This window comes from Cheilinus undulatus, linkage group 3, assembly GCF_018320785.1.
Source record: "Cheilinus undulatus linkage group 3, ASM1832078v1, whole genome shotgun sequence".
In the NCBI taxonomy this organism is placed as follows: Eukaryota; Metazoa; Chordata; class Actinopteri; order Labriformes; family Labridae; genus Cheilinus; species Cheilinus undulatus.
This window is the reverse complement of record NC_054867.1, coordinates 37,955,847-37,968,656: the sequence shown is the minus strand read 5'-3', so window position 1 is coordinate 37,968,656 and position 12,810 is coordinate 37,955,847. Positions and strand designations below refer to the sequence as shown.

Genomic DNA, 12,810 nt, shown 5'->3' with positions numbered 1-12,810 from the left:
ACATCTGAACAGAAGATGTCATATTTACTCATTTATCATATTTATAATATTTTGGTGTCCAGTATGAGTGGCAATCTAGCAAGTACAGTCAGAGTTAATCTGGTTCCCATGAAGAATTGTATTTTGCCATAATCCCAACATTTCTCTGACTGTAGAATTATAGAAAATGTTAGTCCCTCCATAATGTGAATTTGAAGAACAGTTTTAAGCGTTTAATGTCCCTTTCAAAGATAAAAATGTGCTAAAATTCATTAATATAATCAAAAGATTCAAATTTGAATATAATACTTTTTGTGTGTATATTCAATTTTTCATCAAATGTTGATTCAACCTTATCTTATGTCCCCTCCCGTCCTAGTTTTTGAATGTTTTATTGTCTTTTTCCTTTATATAACTGTAGTACTCAGTGTTTTCCATGAGCGTCAGCTGTCAGCCTCACAGTCGACTAGTCACTGAATTGCAGCTGGCAACTTTTCTCCTCTTGTTGACCTACCAAAATAGTTCCACCAGCTAGCTGCAATTCACTTTCCCTGTTCATTTTAGATTCATTTCAACTAGTGTTGCACAGTTAACCCAGATGCAATCATGATGCCAGGCTGTGCAATTACATAATCGCAGAAAAGGCTGCAATTCTTTGTATTAAGCAGTACTTGAAAGGTTAAAAAATGCCTGCAGAAATGCTACTATTGCACTTTGTAGAAGTGCTTTTATTTTTAAAAAGGATAACATTTTTTTCTAGAAAATATTAAGCTACGTGAATGCAGTCCTGTATAAACTTCAGGTTTTGTATTTTTTTTAAGCTAATTCATATTTGTAGGTTTTGAGTTGAGATATACACATTTTAAAATTATCATTATTTTCTGCATTTTTCTAGATAACCAAGCAACTACACTCATGATACTATTTATCGTAATCACACCACAAATGGCAGTATTGTCCAGTATAACTGCAATTGCACATATTACCAAATCATGCTGCATTACTTTAAACATATATTATCATAAAATAAATGTTTTTTTAGTTTTTAAATCAGTCTTTACTTGAAAGCAAATGCACTGATGGGTGTAAACCTTTATGTCCAGATAACCGTGTAATCAAATTCTCAGATGGCACACACAATACTTAATATGTCTGTGGAAAGAGCATGTACTGAAGGAAATAAATTCATTCTCAACCCTTCAAACCTCATGCCTACCTCAGTTTTAGGGGAGCTGCATAAATCTTTATGACTAATACTTTCTATAAAAAGAATATAAAGAGACAAATAAGAGACAGGGATTTTAAAAGGTGTATTTACAACATATATTGTGAGAAAGTATTACATCTATCTACAGACAGAAAATTAGCTCTTAATTCTCAGAATATCACCACTTAAGCAGTATTGTTGTCCTAAAGAAGCAAAATGATACTTCTCTGTGCCCTTGTATCCAGTTAAAATGGCATTAAAGTAAACCTAACTTTGTTTCTAAATATACAATCATTGCATTTTTTTTAATTAATGTAAAAAAGATCAGGAAGTTAAAGGTTTCTGATAGGGAATGAATGGAATATAAAAAGGATTAATATTAAAGAGGAGATGACTGGTGCAGGCCAACAGCAGACCCCACAGTCCTCATCTGCAGCCCCACAGACGAGGCTGTCCAGCTGGATAGATTAGTGACTGACTGTCGCCCTCTCCTGGTTCTGAAAAATATTACACTGGAGGACTTCAAGTTATCCAACAATTTAACCTCCCTCTCAACAGTTAGTTTCTTGAGTACAGAGCAAACCGAGGCGAAAATTGACTGGAAAAAAAAGGTAAACGTGCAGTTTTTCATGGCACTTACCTTGGCATTTTCATTCTCTGGGGTATTTTCTTCTGCGGCGGTTGTCTTTACAGCTTTTACCCGAAGATTTCAGCTGAAAAAAAACAAACACTTATGAGTACCTTCATTCTTTGAATTAGTATCCATTTATCTTTAAAACCCAGGCCTTTACATTTTATACATTTGCGTTAAACGGTTTCTTTTACGGCACTAACTAGCTAATGCGGTGATACCTGAGTTACCGAAGCTAGTTTTTACTTTATTCACACTTTAGATGGGCGGTGTACCGTTGCTGGATGTTATTTTTTTGTTGTAGTTTTGCTGTTTAATAATTTCCCCATCTCTGAGGGTAATATCTGTATTCGGCCATCACCTGTTATGTTGTGATGGCACTCACAGTCACGAGGAGGTTGTTTGAATTTATTTCAGCGTGCACCGTCCTCACAGTGTAAGCGAAAAATCTTTACTCAATCTTCGTTGGCGTTCTGTGGTGTTTAAAACGAGCCAACCCAACGCATCCACCAACCAATGGGAATTCAAGTTTCGCGGGACTCTGTTGACGTCATATCTGTGCACCCTGAAGAACACTCCGCTGTGTTCTGTCGGAGCGTAAAGCGGGTTTCTTCTGCTCTGCGTTTATAAATCGTTGGGTGATCATCTGTCTGGGATAATCCCGTCAAATGAAAGAAAGTGATTGTTTTAGTGGGGGGATTAACCATCCGAAAGCGATCGGCTCTGTCTGTGTGAAATAGGGAATGAACGACGAGACAGCATCGGACAGCTGGAAGAGAAACTCCGGGTGCTCCAGGTAGAGCTTCACTCATGCTAAGCTAGCTCAGTGTTACGGCAGACAGTATCACAAACAGACTCTTTTAATCAAACGTTTTATCATTATTTGTTCTGTTAAAGCTGTGCCCCTGGATTATTCTGCTCCACACATTGACATTATGTTTGTTATGAAATGCCCTTGCTAGATTCAACAGAGAAAAGTAGACGTCTGTTTGAAGCAGCTTTTTAAAGTTTCGTCATTGATATTAAAATTAAATGCGGTCATCTTGAGAAAACATTGGTCATAAATTACCTCAGTACAAATGAAGATTAATTTATTTATTTAAAGCCCGTTTCAATTCCTCTGTATCGTCACTTTTGATCGATGCTAATCCCAGAGATGCTACAACATGTAGATCTCACCATACCCACTTACCAGGTAATTAGATTCACAACACGATAACATGACATTTTTTATAATTTAGCAGTTGATATGAAGCTAGAAGATTGGGGGTTATGAATTTTTATGTATGATTATTTTATTTAGATTCTCCTGGGAAAAAACTGGGGCGAAATTATTAGCCCCCTATGATTTTTAAAGAATTTCCCAAGTTCAGTTAAATAGAGAAAGGATTTTTTTGCACAGTTTTCCTAAACATCCGAGTTTTAAAAACATTAAAAACATTATTTCACGTTGCACACAGAAACAAAATTATTTTATGAAAACTGAAAAACTACCAGGGTGTAAAGTATAAGCCCCTTTAGAGCTGACCTTTTTGTTGACCTGTAGGACAAACCCCGGTTGTGCAATGATGAGCTTTAACTTCGTGGTGCTTAAAGCTGGTAAAATCAAGTTTAAACTGAGCGTTATCTTCCACTTCACACATAGTTTAAAAACTTGAGGGTTTGAGCTGTCACTGGAGAAAACATCATGGCAAAAACAAAAGATACCAGTCTGGACTTGGAAAAAAAGCATTGTTGAAGCTCACAAAGCAGGAGAAGAATATACGAAGTTATCACCGCTTTTCCAAGTGTCAAGGACTGGAGCAAGAAGTCCATCCATCCATCCATTTTCTATACCGCTTATCCCGTTGGGGGTTGCGGGGGGCTGGAGCCTATCCCAGCTGTCATCGGGCAAGTGCCAGGGTACACCCTGGACTGTTAGCCAGTCAATCGCAGGGCTGGCAGGCACCAGGCACGCTCACATTCACACCTACAGCCAATTTAAGGTGATCAATCAACCTAATGAGCTTGTTTTTGGTGGTGGGAGGAAGCTGGAGTACCCGGAGAGAACCCACGCATGCATGGGAGAACACGCAAACTCCACACAGAAAGGCCCTGACTGGGAAGCGAACCAGGAACCCTCTTGCTGTGAGGCATCAGGGCTCTAACCCCTGTGCCGCCGTGCAACCTGGAGTAAGAAGTATCATTAAGAAATTCAAATAAGAGCCTTACAGTACAGAACAAGCCTGGCAGGGGAAGGGGAAAGGTTTCAAAGACTCTGGAAAGAAAACTAGTGATAGATGTGTCCAAAAACCCTAGAACAACTGCCAAGACACTAGTGAATGACTTGGCTAAGTCAGGAATAGTAGTCTGAAAGAAGACAATCAGAATGGACTGAGAGGTTGCAGACTAAGAAAAAAACTGCACGTCTGACTTGAATCCCATTTAAAATCTGTGGGTTGACTTGGAGACCAAGGTCCATGCCAGAAGCCCATCAAATCTGGAGGGGCTTGAGAGATTCACCAAAGAAGAATGGGCTGGGATTCCTCAGGAGATGTGTCTAAGACTTGTTGAAAACTACTGCAAACAACTGCAGGCTGCTATCCAGCAAAAAGGAGACACAATTGACTCTTGGCATCAAGGGGGCCTAATAATCTTGACCCTGGTAGTTTTTTTGCGTGAAATGATTTTGTTTCTGTGTGCAAAATAATAATGTTAGCATCCAAGTTAAAACACGGATGTTTGGAAAAGCTGTGTTAAAATTCCTTTCTCTGTTTAACAGCACTTAGGAAATACTTTAAAAAAAATGAAATTTTAATGGGTGGGGTAATGATTTTGTCCTCATCTATATAAAGTATAAAGTTATGCTGGTAACAAGACAACTATCGTAACTATTTTAACCAACTATTAAGAGTTTTGAGTCTTAAAGTTAGTTATAATGAGGTTACAAAAAATTTTTATCACCCCAGTTTACTTCAGCATTGATAATATTAACTACAAATAATGTAAACAGTGTAATCATGACAGAAGAAAGACGATGAACCAAACTGATATGCAAAGAACTACAGATTTTTTCTATGTATAAATGAGATTTATAAATAAACAAACTGATGATCAACAGGCTCCTTCATCCTGAGATTTTCTTTTATTCAGTATTGAGCAAATGCTGGCTGTGAATCCCGGAAAGACGCCCATCAGTCTGCTGCAGGAGTATGGAACGCGGATAGGCAAGACCCCAGTGTATGACCTGCTGAAGGCCGAGGGACAGGCCCACCAGCCCAACTTCACTTTCCGCGTCTCCGTCGGAGAGATCAGCTGCACCGGCCAAGGGCCCAGCAAGAAGGCAGCCAAGCACAAAGCAGCCGAGGCTGCTCTGAAGATGCTCAAAGGAGGCCTCGGAGGTCCTGCCGGAGTTGGTGTTGGAGTTGACGGGTTTATTGGGGTTGACGTGTCTACAGATGGTGATGGGTATGTTTGTTTCTTTGACCTGATTCAAAGATTTTAACGGGATAAAATGAGGCACCAGAATCAGCAGATAGTTTTATCTTATCCTCCACAGCTCGCAGTCAGAGATGAAGTCCTCGGGTAGTTCTCAGCAGTCTGAATGTAACCCTGTAGGAGCTCTGCAGGTAAATAGATATCTACTGCAGTGTTTTTTTTACTTTCAGTGTTCATTGACAATCTGTAGCATTTACAGTTATAAGAGTGTGTTCCTCTCTACCTATCTATCTAGGAACTGGTGGTGCAGAAAGGATGGCGTTTACCAGAGTACACCGTCACCCAGGAGTCTGGCCCCGCACATCGCAAAGAGTTTACCATGACCTGCAGAGTTGAGAGATTTGTGGAAATTGGTAAAATAATACCATCTCATTACATACTCAACACTTGAAGTACTGACAAAATAAAGTCATGCCAATAGAAAAAAGCAAGGTTAAGAGCCTCTAGTTGTTTATTCTTAGCAGTTTTCATTGAATCTAACTTACTGAGTCAGGGTCTTTATCAGTCTATGGTCATGATTTGAGCAATATTTATCAATCTCCTGTCTGTCTGCAGGAAGTGGAACCTCCAAGAAGTTAGCCAAAAGAAATGCAGCAGCAAAGATGTTATCACGAATACATGATGTCCCGGTAGACCTGAGGACGAGCAATGATGCCGACACAGAAGAAGACACATTCAACATGGTGAGAAAACAGGCAGAAACTATGTGTTAACTTTGTCCTTGAACCAGCTGATTAAGCCTAATCACTTGTATCTGTAATATTGAAGTTTTGTATTTAAAACGTCATATTTCCACGTTAGATAATAATGCCATGAATCTTGTTAGCAGACAATTACGGTGTCTTTAACAGCTTCCCCTTTTTGCCCCAAAGCACATGGGGAACAGAGCAGAGTCGGGGAAGAATAAAGGCTTCAGCTGCACATGGGACTCTCTGCGTAACTCTGCTGGAGAGAAGATCCTGCAGCTCCGCAGTCATCCTCTGGGCATGCCCTCTGACTCCAACTTCTGCTCTCTGCTGAGCGACCTCTCCGCTGAGCAGCGCTTCGACGTCAGTTACCTGGATCTAGGTAAGCTCACAAACAGCAGCACCGCTATAGTCTACACTCTGTGACTATGATGAGACTTGTTACAGTCATCTGGCTTTATTTTGTCATGGGAGACTTCTTTCTACTTTCCCATCTGCTTTTTTAAACAAACCCAAATGAAAGATTAAACCATATTCTTGGTAACGGATGTAGTATGACTGATAACAGCACACCACTAAACAAATGTCATCCTGTGTGGATGCTGCTACTTTCATCAGATATAGAGGCTGTGGCCTGCAGCTGCATGTTGTGTGGACGTCACAGAACAGATTAAACAGAACTTAAAACTGATAAGTTCATGCAGAGTGATGACTATTTTTTTAATTTGCACAATATTTCAAGAAGCTAGAATTCATGAGTTTAACACACTTTTGCTCATACAATTTGTAATACTCATACAACGGCAAACTCTTACTTTGAGTACTATATGCTCAGCTATTTGATGATTATAAATTTAAAGGGTTGCTTGTTTTCCTAGGTTTTAGCATTTGATTTTTTTCTGATGTATTTAAGAGATTGCTTGGCCTAACATTAAAGTTATTATTATTATATTATTAAAGAGGCTTATAGTGAGATTTGATCATAATTGTCTATCATCTGAAAATATTTTGCAGTTGTAGCTGGGGTTGCTGTTATGCGAGTTTTAAACTTTGGTGTGATACTAAAGTCCACCAATATTTTTTTTCATACCACAGCAACAAAACTAGACATCAAAAGCCCTCTATGTCTGTTAATTTCTTGTTTTGAATTAATTAATTTAAAAATTGAAGGCAGACTTCTGTGGCTGATTGTTGAGTTGTAGTTCAGCTCAGTGTCCCTGTATGCAAGACGGTGACAGCGTTTAGCTGACTCTGTCTTAAACAATGACTCCCCCCCTCCCTCCATCTGTTTTCAGCTTCTCCTGAACGGTGGTTTTTAGCACCAAAGTGCAGAACAGAGCATACAAAAGAAGCTTTGTCCCTGCTGCTGTCACTGAACTAAACAAGCCAAAAGGACATTTGCATCTAGATACCATTTATTTAAGTCTTAAACCTATTTTTATCATGACTTAATTCAAAGTTAGTCATTTAAGTCCTTGATTCTCAACCTGGGATCTGGAACCCCCTAAGGGGGCCCTAGAGATCTCAGGAGGTGCAAGGCCTTCGGATCTGAGGTTCTCAAGATTAGTAAATACTAATTAAAGTAAATACTAAATATAAGTAAAAACTAATTATATACTTTATTTAATAGGTGTATTTGTAAGAAAAAAATATGTAGAACCATTTTCTTAGAGTTTTAGCAATGAAACATTAAAAGCTGATATTGATTTTTAACCGCAGCTCTTTTTCTATTTATTAAGTCCAAGGTGGGCTCAAATTTTCTAAGATTCAAGTAGGGGGGACTTTGAGCAAAAAAGTTGGAGAACCACTGATTTAAGTGATTTTATATGATTGAAATTTCTCTTTATGGCCTGATTTGTGGAACCTTAAGCACTTTAATAGGTTTTGTTTTATCATCTTTACCATTTTTAGCACTTATATCTTCTATTGAGATTTGTCTCATGGTTTAGTATGTTTTACTGTTCTACCTACAGATACAAATAAAGAAGTCATTGCCAAAGTCTGGGTTGGGATCCACGGTTGGGTCGCAGGATCATTTTTTGATCACCAATTGAGTCTTCCTAATGTCTTTGCTACAATATTTAATGTGACATTTATGTCTGCAGAGCACATGATAGGCACATAGGGGCTCCACTCTATAACACTCACCCTCTCCACCATATTAAAACACAAAACAAGGCTCTACCAGCCACAGCCACTGGAGCTACAGTCACAATTATTGATGCTTGACTACTAAACAAAATTTAAAAAAAAAAAAAAAAAAAAAAAAAAAAAATTTTCCAGACAAGACAGACACTGAAGGCCCAAAGGGTCGAACATTCGACGAAATCCTGTGTGACAGAGGTGAAGTGGTTTCCTCCAGGCTTGTGAAACAGAAAGGACCAGATTGAATACAGAATTAATAATATCCATGCTAGCACCAGGTATCAGCTCAGCCAACCAGCCATGGACAGCACAGAAGGCAGACTTTCTAACAATAACGTACAGATAATAAAGTTTTTGGGTCATGACGGCTTGTACTAAAAGTTTGGGAAACACTCAAATAACCTGAACCTAAAGCTGCACACTGAATGTTGCCAACGTTTTTGTGTAGATTAGACATGCCACAGGAGTTTTGGTGGATTCATTGCTCCTTGACGCAATCTACCTTATGAAATAGACAGGTTTTTGAAGTATGGTACGTTGTGATACTATCATTCTCTAACACAACAGAGAAACACCATATTAACAAAAAGTATCAACATTTCTGGCAACCATAGTTGCAGTTTATAATTGATCAGTTATACCTTACTAATCTGAAAAATAAAAGCTGTCAAACATTATAAGAAAAAAATGTTAATTACGTAAACCTGGTATTTGATGACTTTATGCATGAATTTGTTGTCACTGACACATTTACGTGAAAGTGTATGAAAAACAGTCATAACTGGGAGCCAGTATAGCTCAGTTGATTGAGCAGGCACTCATATACGTAGACTACAGTCCTGGACTCACTGGTCACAGGTTGGAATCCTAATCCTGGTGCTACTTGGTGCATGTCTTCCCCCACTCTCTCTCCCCATATTTCCTTCCTCTCTTCAGCTGTCCTGTCCTCAGAAATAAATACAAAAGTGGTCATAACTAAAGATCTCTTATTAGACTTAAAAACCAATGCAGACATGTAGTATTGGGGACTCAGACATGCCTGTGTTCTTAAACTTTTTTAATATTTATGAAGCAGCAGTGATCATGAAAATAAATGTGATCAAAATTAAAACTAAACTCTTTGACTCTTTTGTCTAACATTGCTTCTCTGTTGTTTCAGAGGAGCGCAGTCTGAGCGGCCTGTGTCAGTGTCTGGTCGAGCTTTCCACGCAGCCAATCACAGTGTGCCACGGCTTTGCTCCGAGCATTGATGCTGCTCGAGCCAACGCGGCCCACAATGCACTACAGTACCTCAAAATCATGGCTGGAGGGAAGTGATGTCACCTCTAAGACCCAAACTCACCACATCAGAGTGCCAGGATAACTTCTATTCAGGACGGCAGAGGCACTTTAGCAATGAATTCAAATAACAGGAATTACCTCAAATTTGGAAATCGAGACTATTTTTGTGACCCTGACGACCCTCCTGGAGCAATTTTTTGGATCTCCTATTATTGCCAATGAAGATTTAGTTGCCCAACCCCTCTCCTTGACATTTTGCATCATCACCAAACATTTAAATTCATCTTCAGTCTTCGTCGGCCCAACATCAGATTTAAAGTCTGAAGTTTTACCTTAACTTAGAATTGTTGTTCATACAGAAGACCTCCAAAGAATTGCAGACAAATTCTGATCCTACAAAAAAGTTCAAAAGTTTAAACAAATTGTAGAAATTGGACTACAGAATTTGCTACTTATTGGTGCTTTAATGAATTCTTCTTCAAATGGATGAAAAAGAGACCAAATTTCACGCCATGCACCGGATCGTGGAGAGAAAAAGACTCTGCTGCTTCCATACCAAGGATTATTATTTTAAAGACTGCCCTGTTTTCAGATGAGCTCCGATGAGAATTGATGAGAATTTTTTTTTCTTTTTTTGAACCCTAAAAACTGTTTCCCGATGCTCTTTGTGTTGGGCTTTAAGATTTTAATTTTTGGACCTTTTTTCCCCTCTTTTACTTATTTGTAGATACTTAAAAGTCAATGTTTTTTTGGCATTTTGAATTGAAATATACTTAAAAAATCTCAGTGAAGACCCCTGCTAAGCTTTTTGCTAGTCTTAAAGTTAGGAAGGACTCATGGAGCGACAGTGATGGTTGAAAATAATGTGAATTGTTTGTTATTTCTGCCCCTTTCATGAATTTCCTTTGTAAATTTGGCTTTTATTATTGTTTTGGGCATTTAGACAGTCATCGGGATCATCAGACGTTCCACGTTTACAAACACAAAAAAAAGAAAATCACCATACTTGGAGTTTTTCTTTTGATTGTTTGAAGAGTTAAGCTTCCTTTGATTTGTGCGGTTTCTGTCCCCCCTCTGCTGACAAAGCTGTAAGTCTGATCTCTGCTGATTTTGTCTCATACCAGTGTAAGGAGCGCTTTTCAACAACCGAGCAAATCCTCTCCATGCTGTGAAATTTTTCACTTGTAGTGAATCCTTCCCACAAGTACAAAAAAATGGAACGATCCCTTTGTCTAACATCAAAAGCAGAGTTATAGAAGTGGTCTCTCTTGTCAATTGTGGTTTCATTTGTTTTTGTAGGTCATACTGAAACATCATAATTAACAAAAGTATGTTTTTAACCTACTAAAACTCCTCACATGACCTCTGAGCATTACCTACATTAGTATAAAGACATTTAATATATAATTTTTGGTCCAAATTCCTCCTAAAAATGCAAAACACACAGTTAAGTATAAAGATTGCAGTCCGATAATTTACATTTGTCTTGCATCGCTTCACTATTGGCTCAAATCCCTTCAACATACAGCAACAATGCATTTACAAGAGCCTGTTGAAATCCCAAAACTGCCTTAATTAACCCTTGACTTTTGCTATCATAGACCAGAACTACCACGTCTTCTTATGTGGAGTCTCAAAATTTAATTTTTAACGCTTGTTATGTCCAGCATTGTTTCTTATAATCTCACCCTCTTTGATTTCTACTTCATCACAATTTCCTAATATGAAAAAAAATGATGGTAGTGATTCTCTAGATCAGTGGTTCTTACCTCATTGAAGCTCAAAACCAACCACAACCTCCTTAATGAGAAATCACAACCCTTATTTCCAAAAATGTTCAGCCACTTAGATTTATTGAATAAAAAATGATGAAGTTTGGATCTCAGATCACTGAATGAAGAGAAAGAACAAACATAATTACAGAGGCCCTGAGAGAACATGCATGCATACATTTTATTTATTTTAATCTGTTGCCAATCACGTAATTGTTTTATTTTTTTCGGGGGGGGGGGGGGGGGGGTTAACCTTATTTTGATAGGACAGACAGGAAATATGGGGGAACTAGAGTTGGGGAAGAGTTCGGGAGCATGCACCAGACATCGCCAGGATTAAGATTCGATGCCGTTTCCAGAGTCAAAGACACTGATGAATGAGTTTTTGTTGTTTTCTAGAGATCTTGTGAAATTAACTCATCATCATGAGAAACAACGTTTTGCAATCCAAAGATAGCGAGATAAGTCAATACTTTGAGAAAACAAACAAAATTCACAACAGAATGGAATCATGTCTGCTTTGGGCTTCCATACACCAGGCACACATTTGTGACCTTCTTTTGGGTCCTGACTAGGGCTGCACGGTTTAGGAAAATATAAATGCCACCCCCCCCCCCCCCCCCCCAACACACAGGCAATCAATAAATCATTCTATATTATAATGAACACAATATTTGGAAGATTACACTACTGCTTTACAATTTAAAAAAAGGACTAATGTTGATTATTTTTGACTCATTGCAAATTCAATATGGATTGCTGTATTGAAAGGAATAATAATTTGATGTCTCTCATTTTTGATAAGACATACATAAAAATTTGCATGCTGTAAAGACCATCACATTTCTGCCTCAAAAAATATAACAGGTAATTTGACACATATTTCAGGTCGAAGAGTATTTCACCCTATGTGATTGAAAATATTTTCAATTAATTTCTCAGCCCTAGTCCTGACCCACCAGCAGGGAATAGATTTTATTCTTTTACAACACTGTAAACTCTTATAAGTCAAGTGCACTTGGTAAATCTTAGAAGCTGGTTGCCTTGCTTGCCATTCACTTATTTCACTTAAAAATTTCCTTTAATGTAACATTTTAGCATTCGTGTCATACTTTTTCAAGGCAACCAGTTTAAAAGCGTTTTAAGTAAACTTAATTTATCCAGTGCACTTCTTATCTAGTAAAAAAAATCATTACTGCCTTCCTTACTGCTTCAAAGGACCTCATCTGAAATAAGTCTTTACAATAGTCCATCAGTTTGCACTGTTGTCATTCGCACACTGCCAGCTGACTGTGTTTCAGTACGTCTGGTTTTTCCTGGTTCAGTGTTTCATATCAGCTCATTATGACCGATCTCAGTTGGCTCTTCCAATTATGAAAAAATGAACTGAACTCTGAGATCTGAGTGAATTTTAGGTGCTATCTTGAATAAATTTTTAGAAAGACTTTTTTTGGTGGTGGAAAATGTCTCCCAGTGTTTTAGAAAAACTAAGTAAAATGTGAAACTAAATTTTTAAAACTTTTGTGTTTTTTGTTGCCAGCTTTTGTTGAAATAACTTGAATGTGCTTGAATCCCATTTTAATGAAAAAGCAAATAAAATAACATCCACACAGTAAATCATTATGACTTTTC

At 38.1% G+C, this 12,810-nt stretch overlaps 1 protein-coding gene across 1 annotated transcript; it reads left to right on the top strand.

The window, feature by feature from the left end:
* Nucleotides 1-2,392: 2,392 nt before the first annotated feature.
* tarbp2 (TAR (HIV) RNA binding protein 2) lies at nucleotides 2,393-12,785 on the top strand. Its single transcript, XM_041783223.1, has 7 exons — nucleotides 2,393-2,613; nucleotides 4,950-5,264; nucleotides 5,356-5,425; nucleotides 5,530-5,647; nucleotides 5,850-5,977; nucleotides 6,167-6,362; nucleotides 9,285-12,785. The coding sequence occupies exons 1-7, from the start codon at nucleotides 2,561-2,563 to the stop codon at nucleotides 9,440-9,442; spliced, it is 1,038 nt and encodes a 345-aa protein (XP_041639157.1). The 5' UTR covers nucleotides 2,393-2,560; the 3' UTR covers nucleotides 9,443-12,785.
* Nucleotides 12,786-12,810: the final 25 nt, after the last annotated feature.

Coding starts and splice junctions, on each gene's coding strand:
- tarbp2 (XM_041783223.1), top strand. CDS start 2,561: ATGAACGACGAGACAGCATCGGACAGCTGGAAGAGAAACTCCGGGTGC. Junction 5,265..5,355: donor GTGTCTACAGATGGTGATGG/GTATGTTTGTTT, acceptor TATCCTCCACAG/CTCGCAGTCAGAGATGAAGT. Junction 5,426..5,529: donor ACCCTGTAGGAGCTCTGCAG/GTAAATAGATAT, acceptor CTATCTATCTAG/GAACTGGTGGTGCAGAAAGG.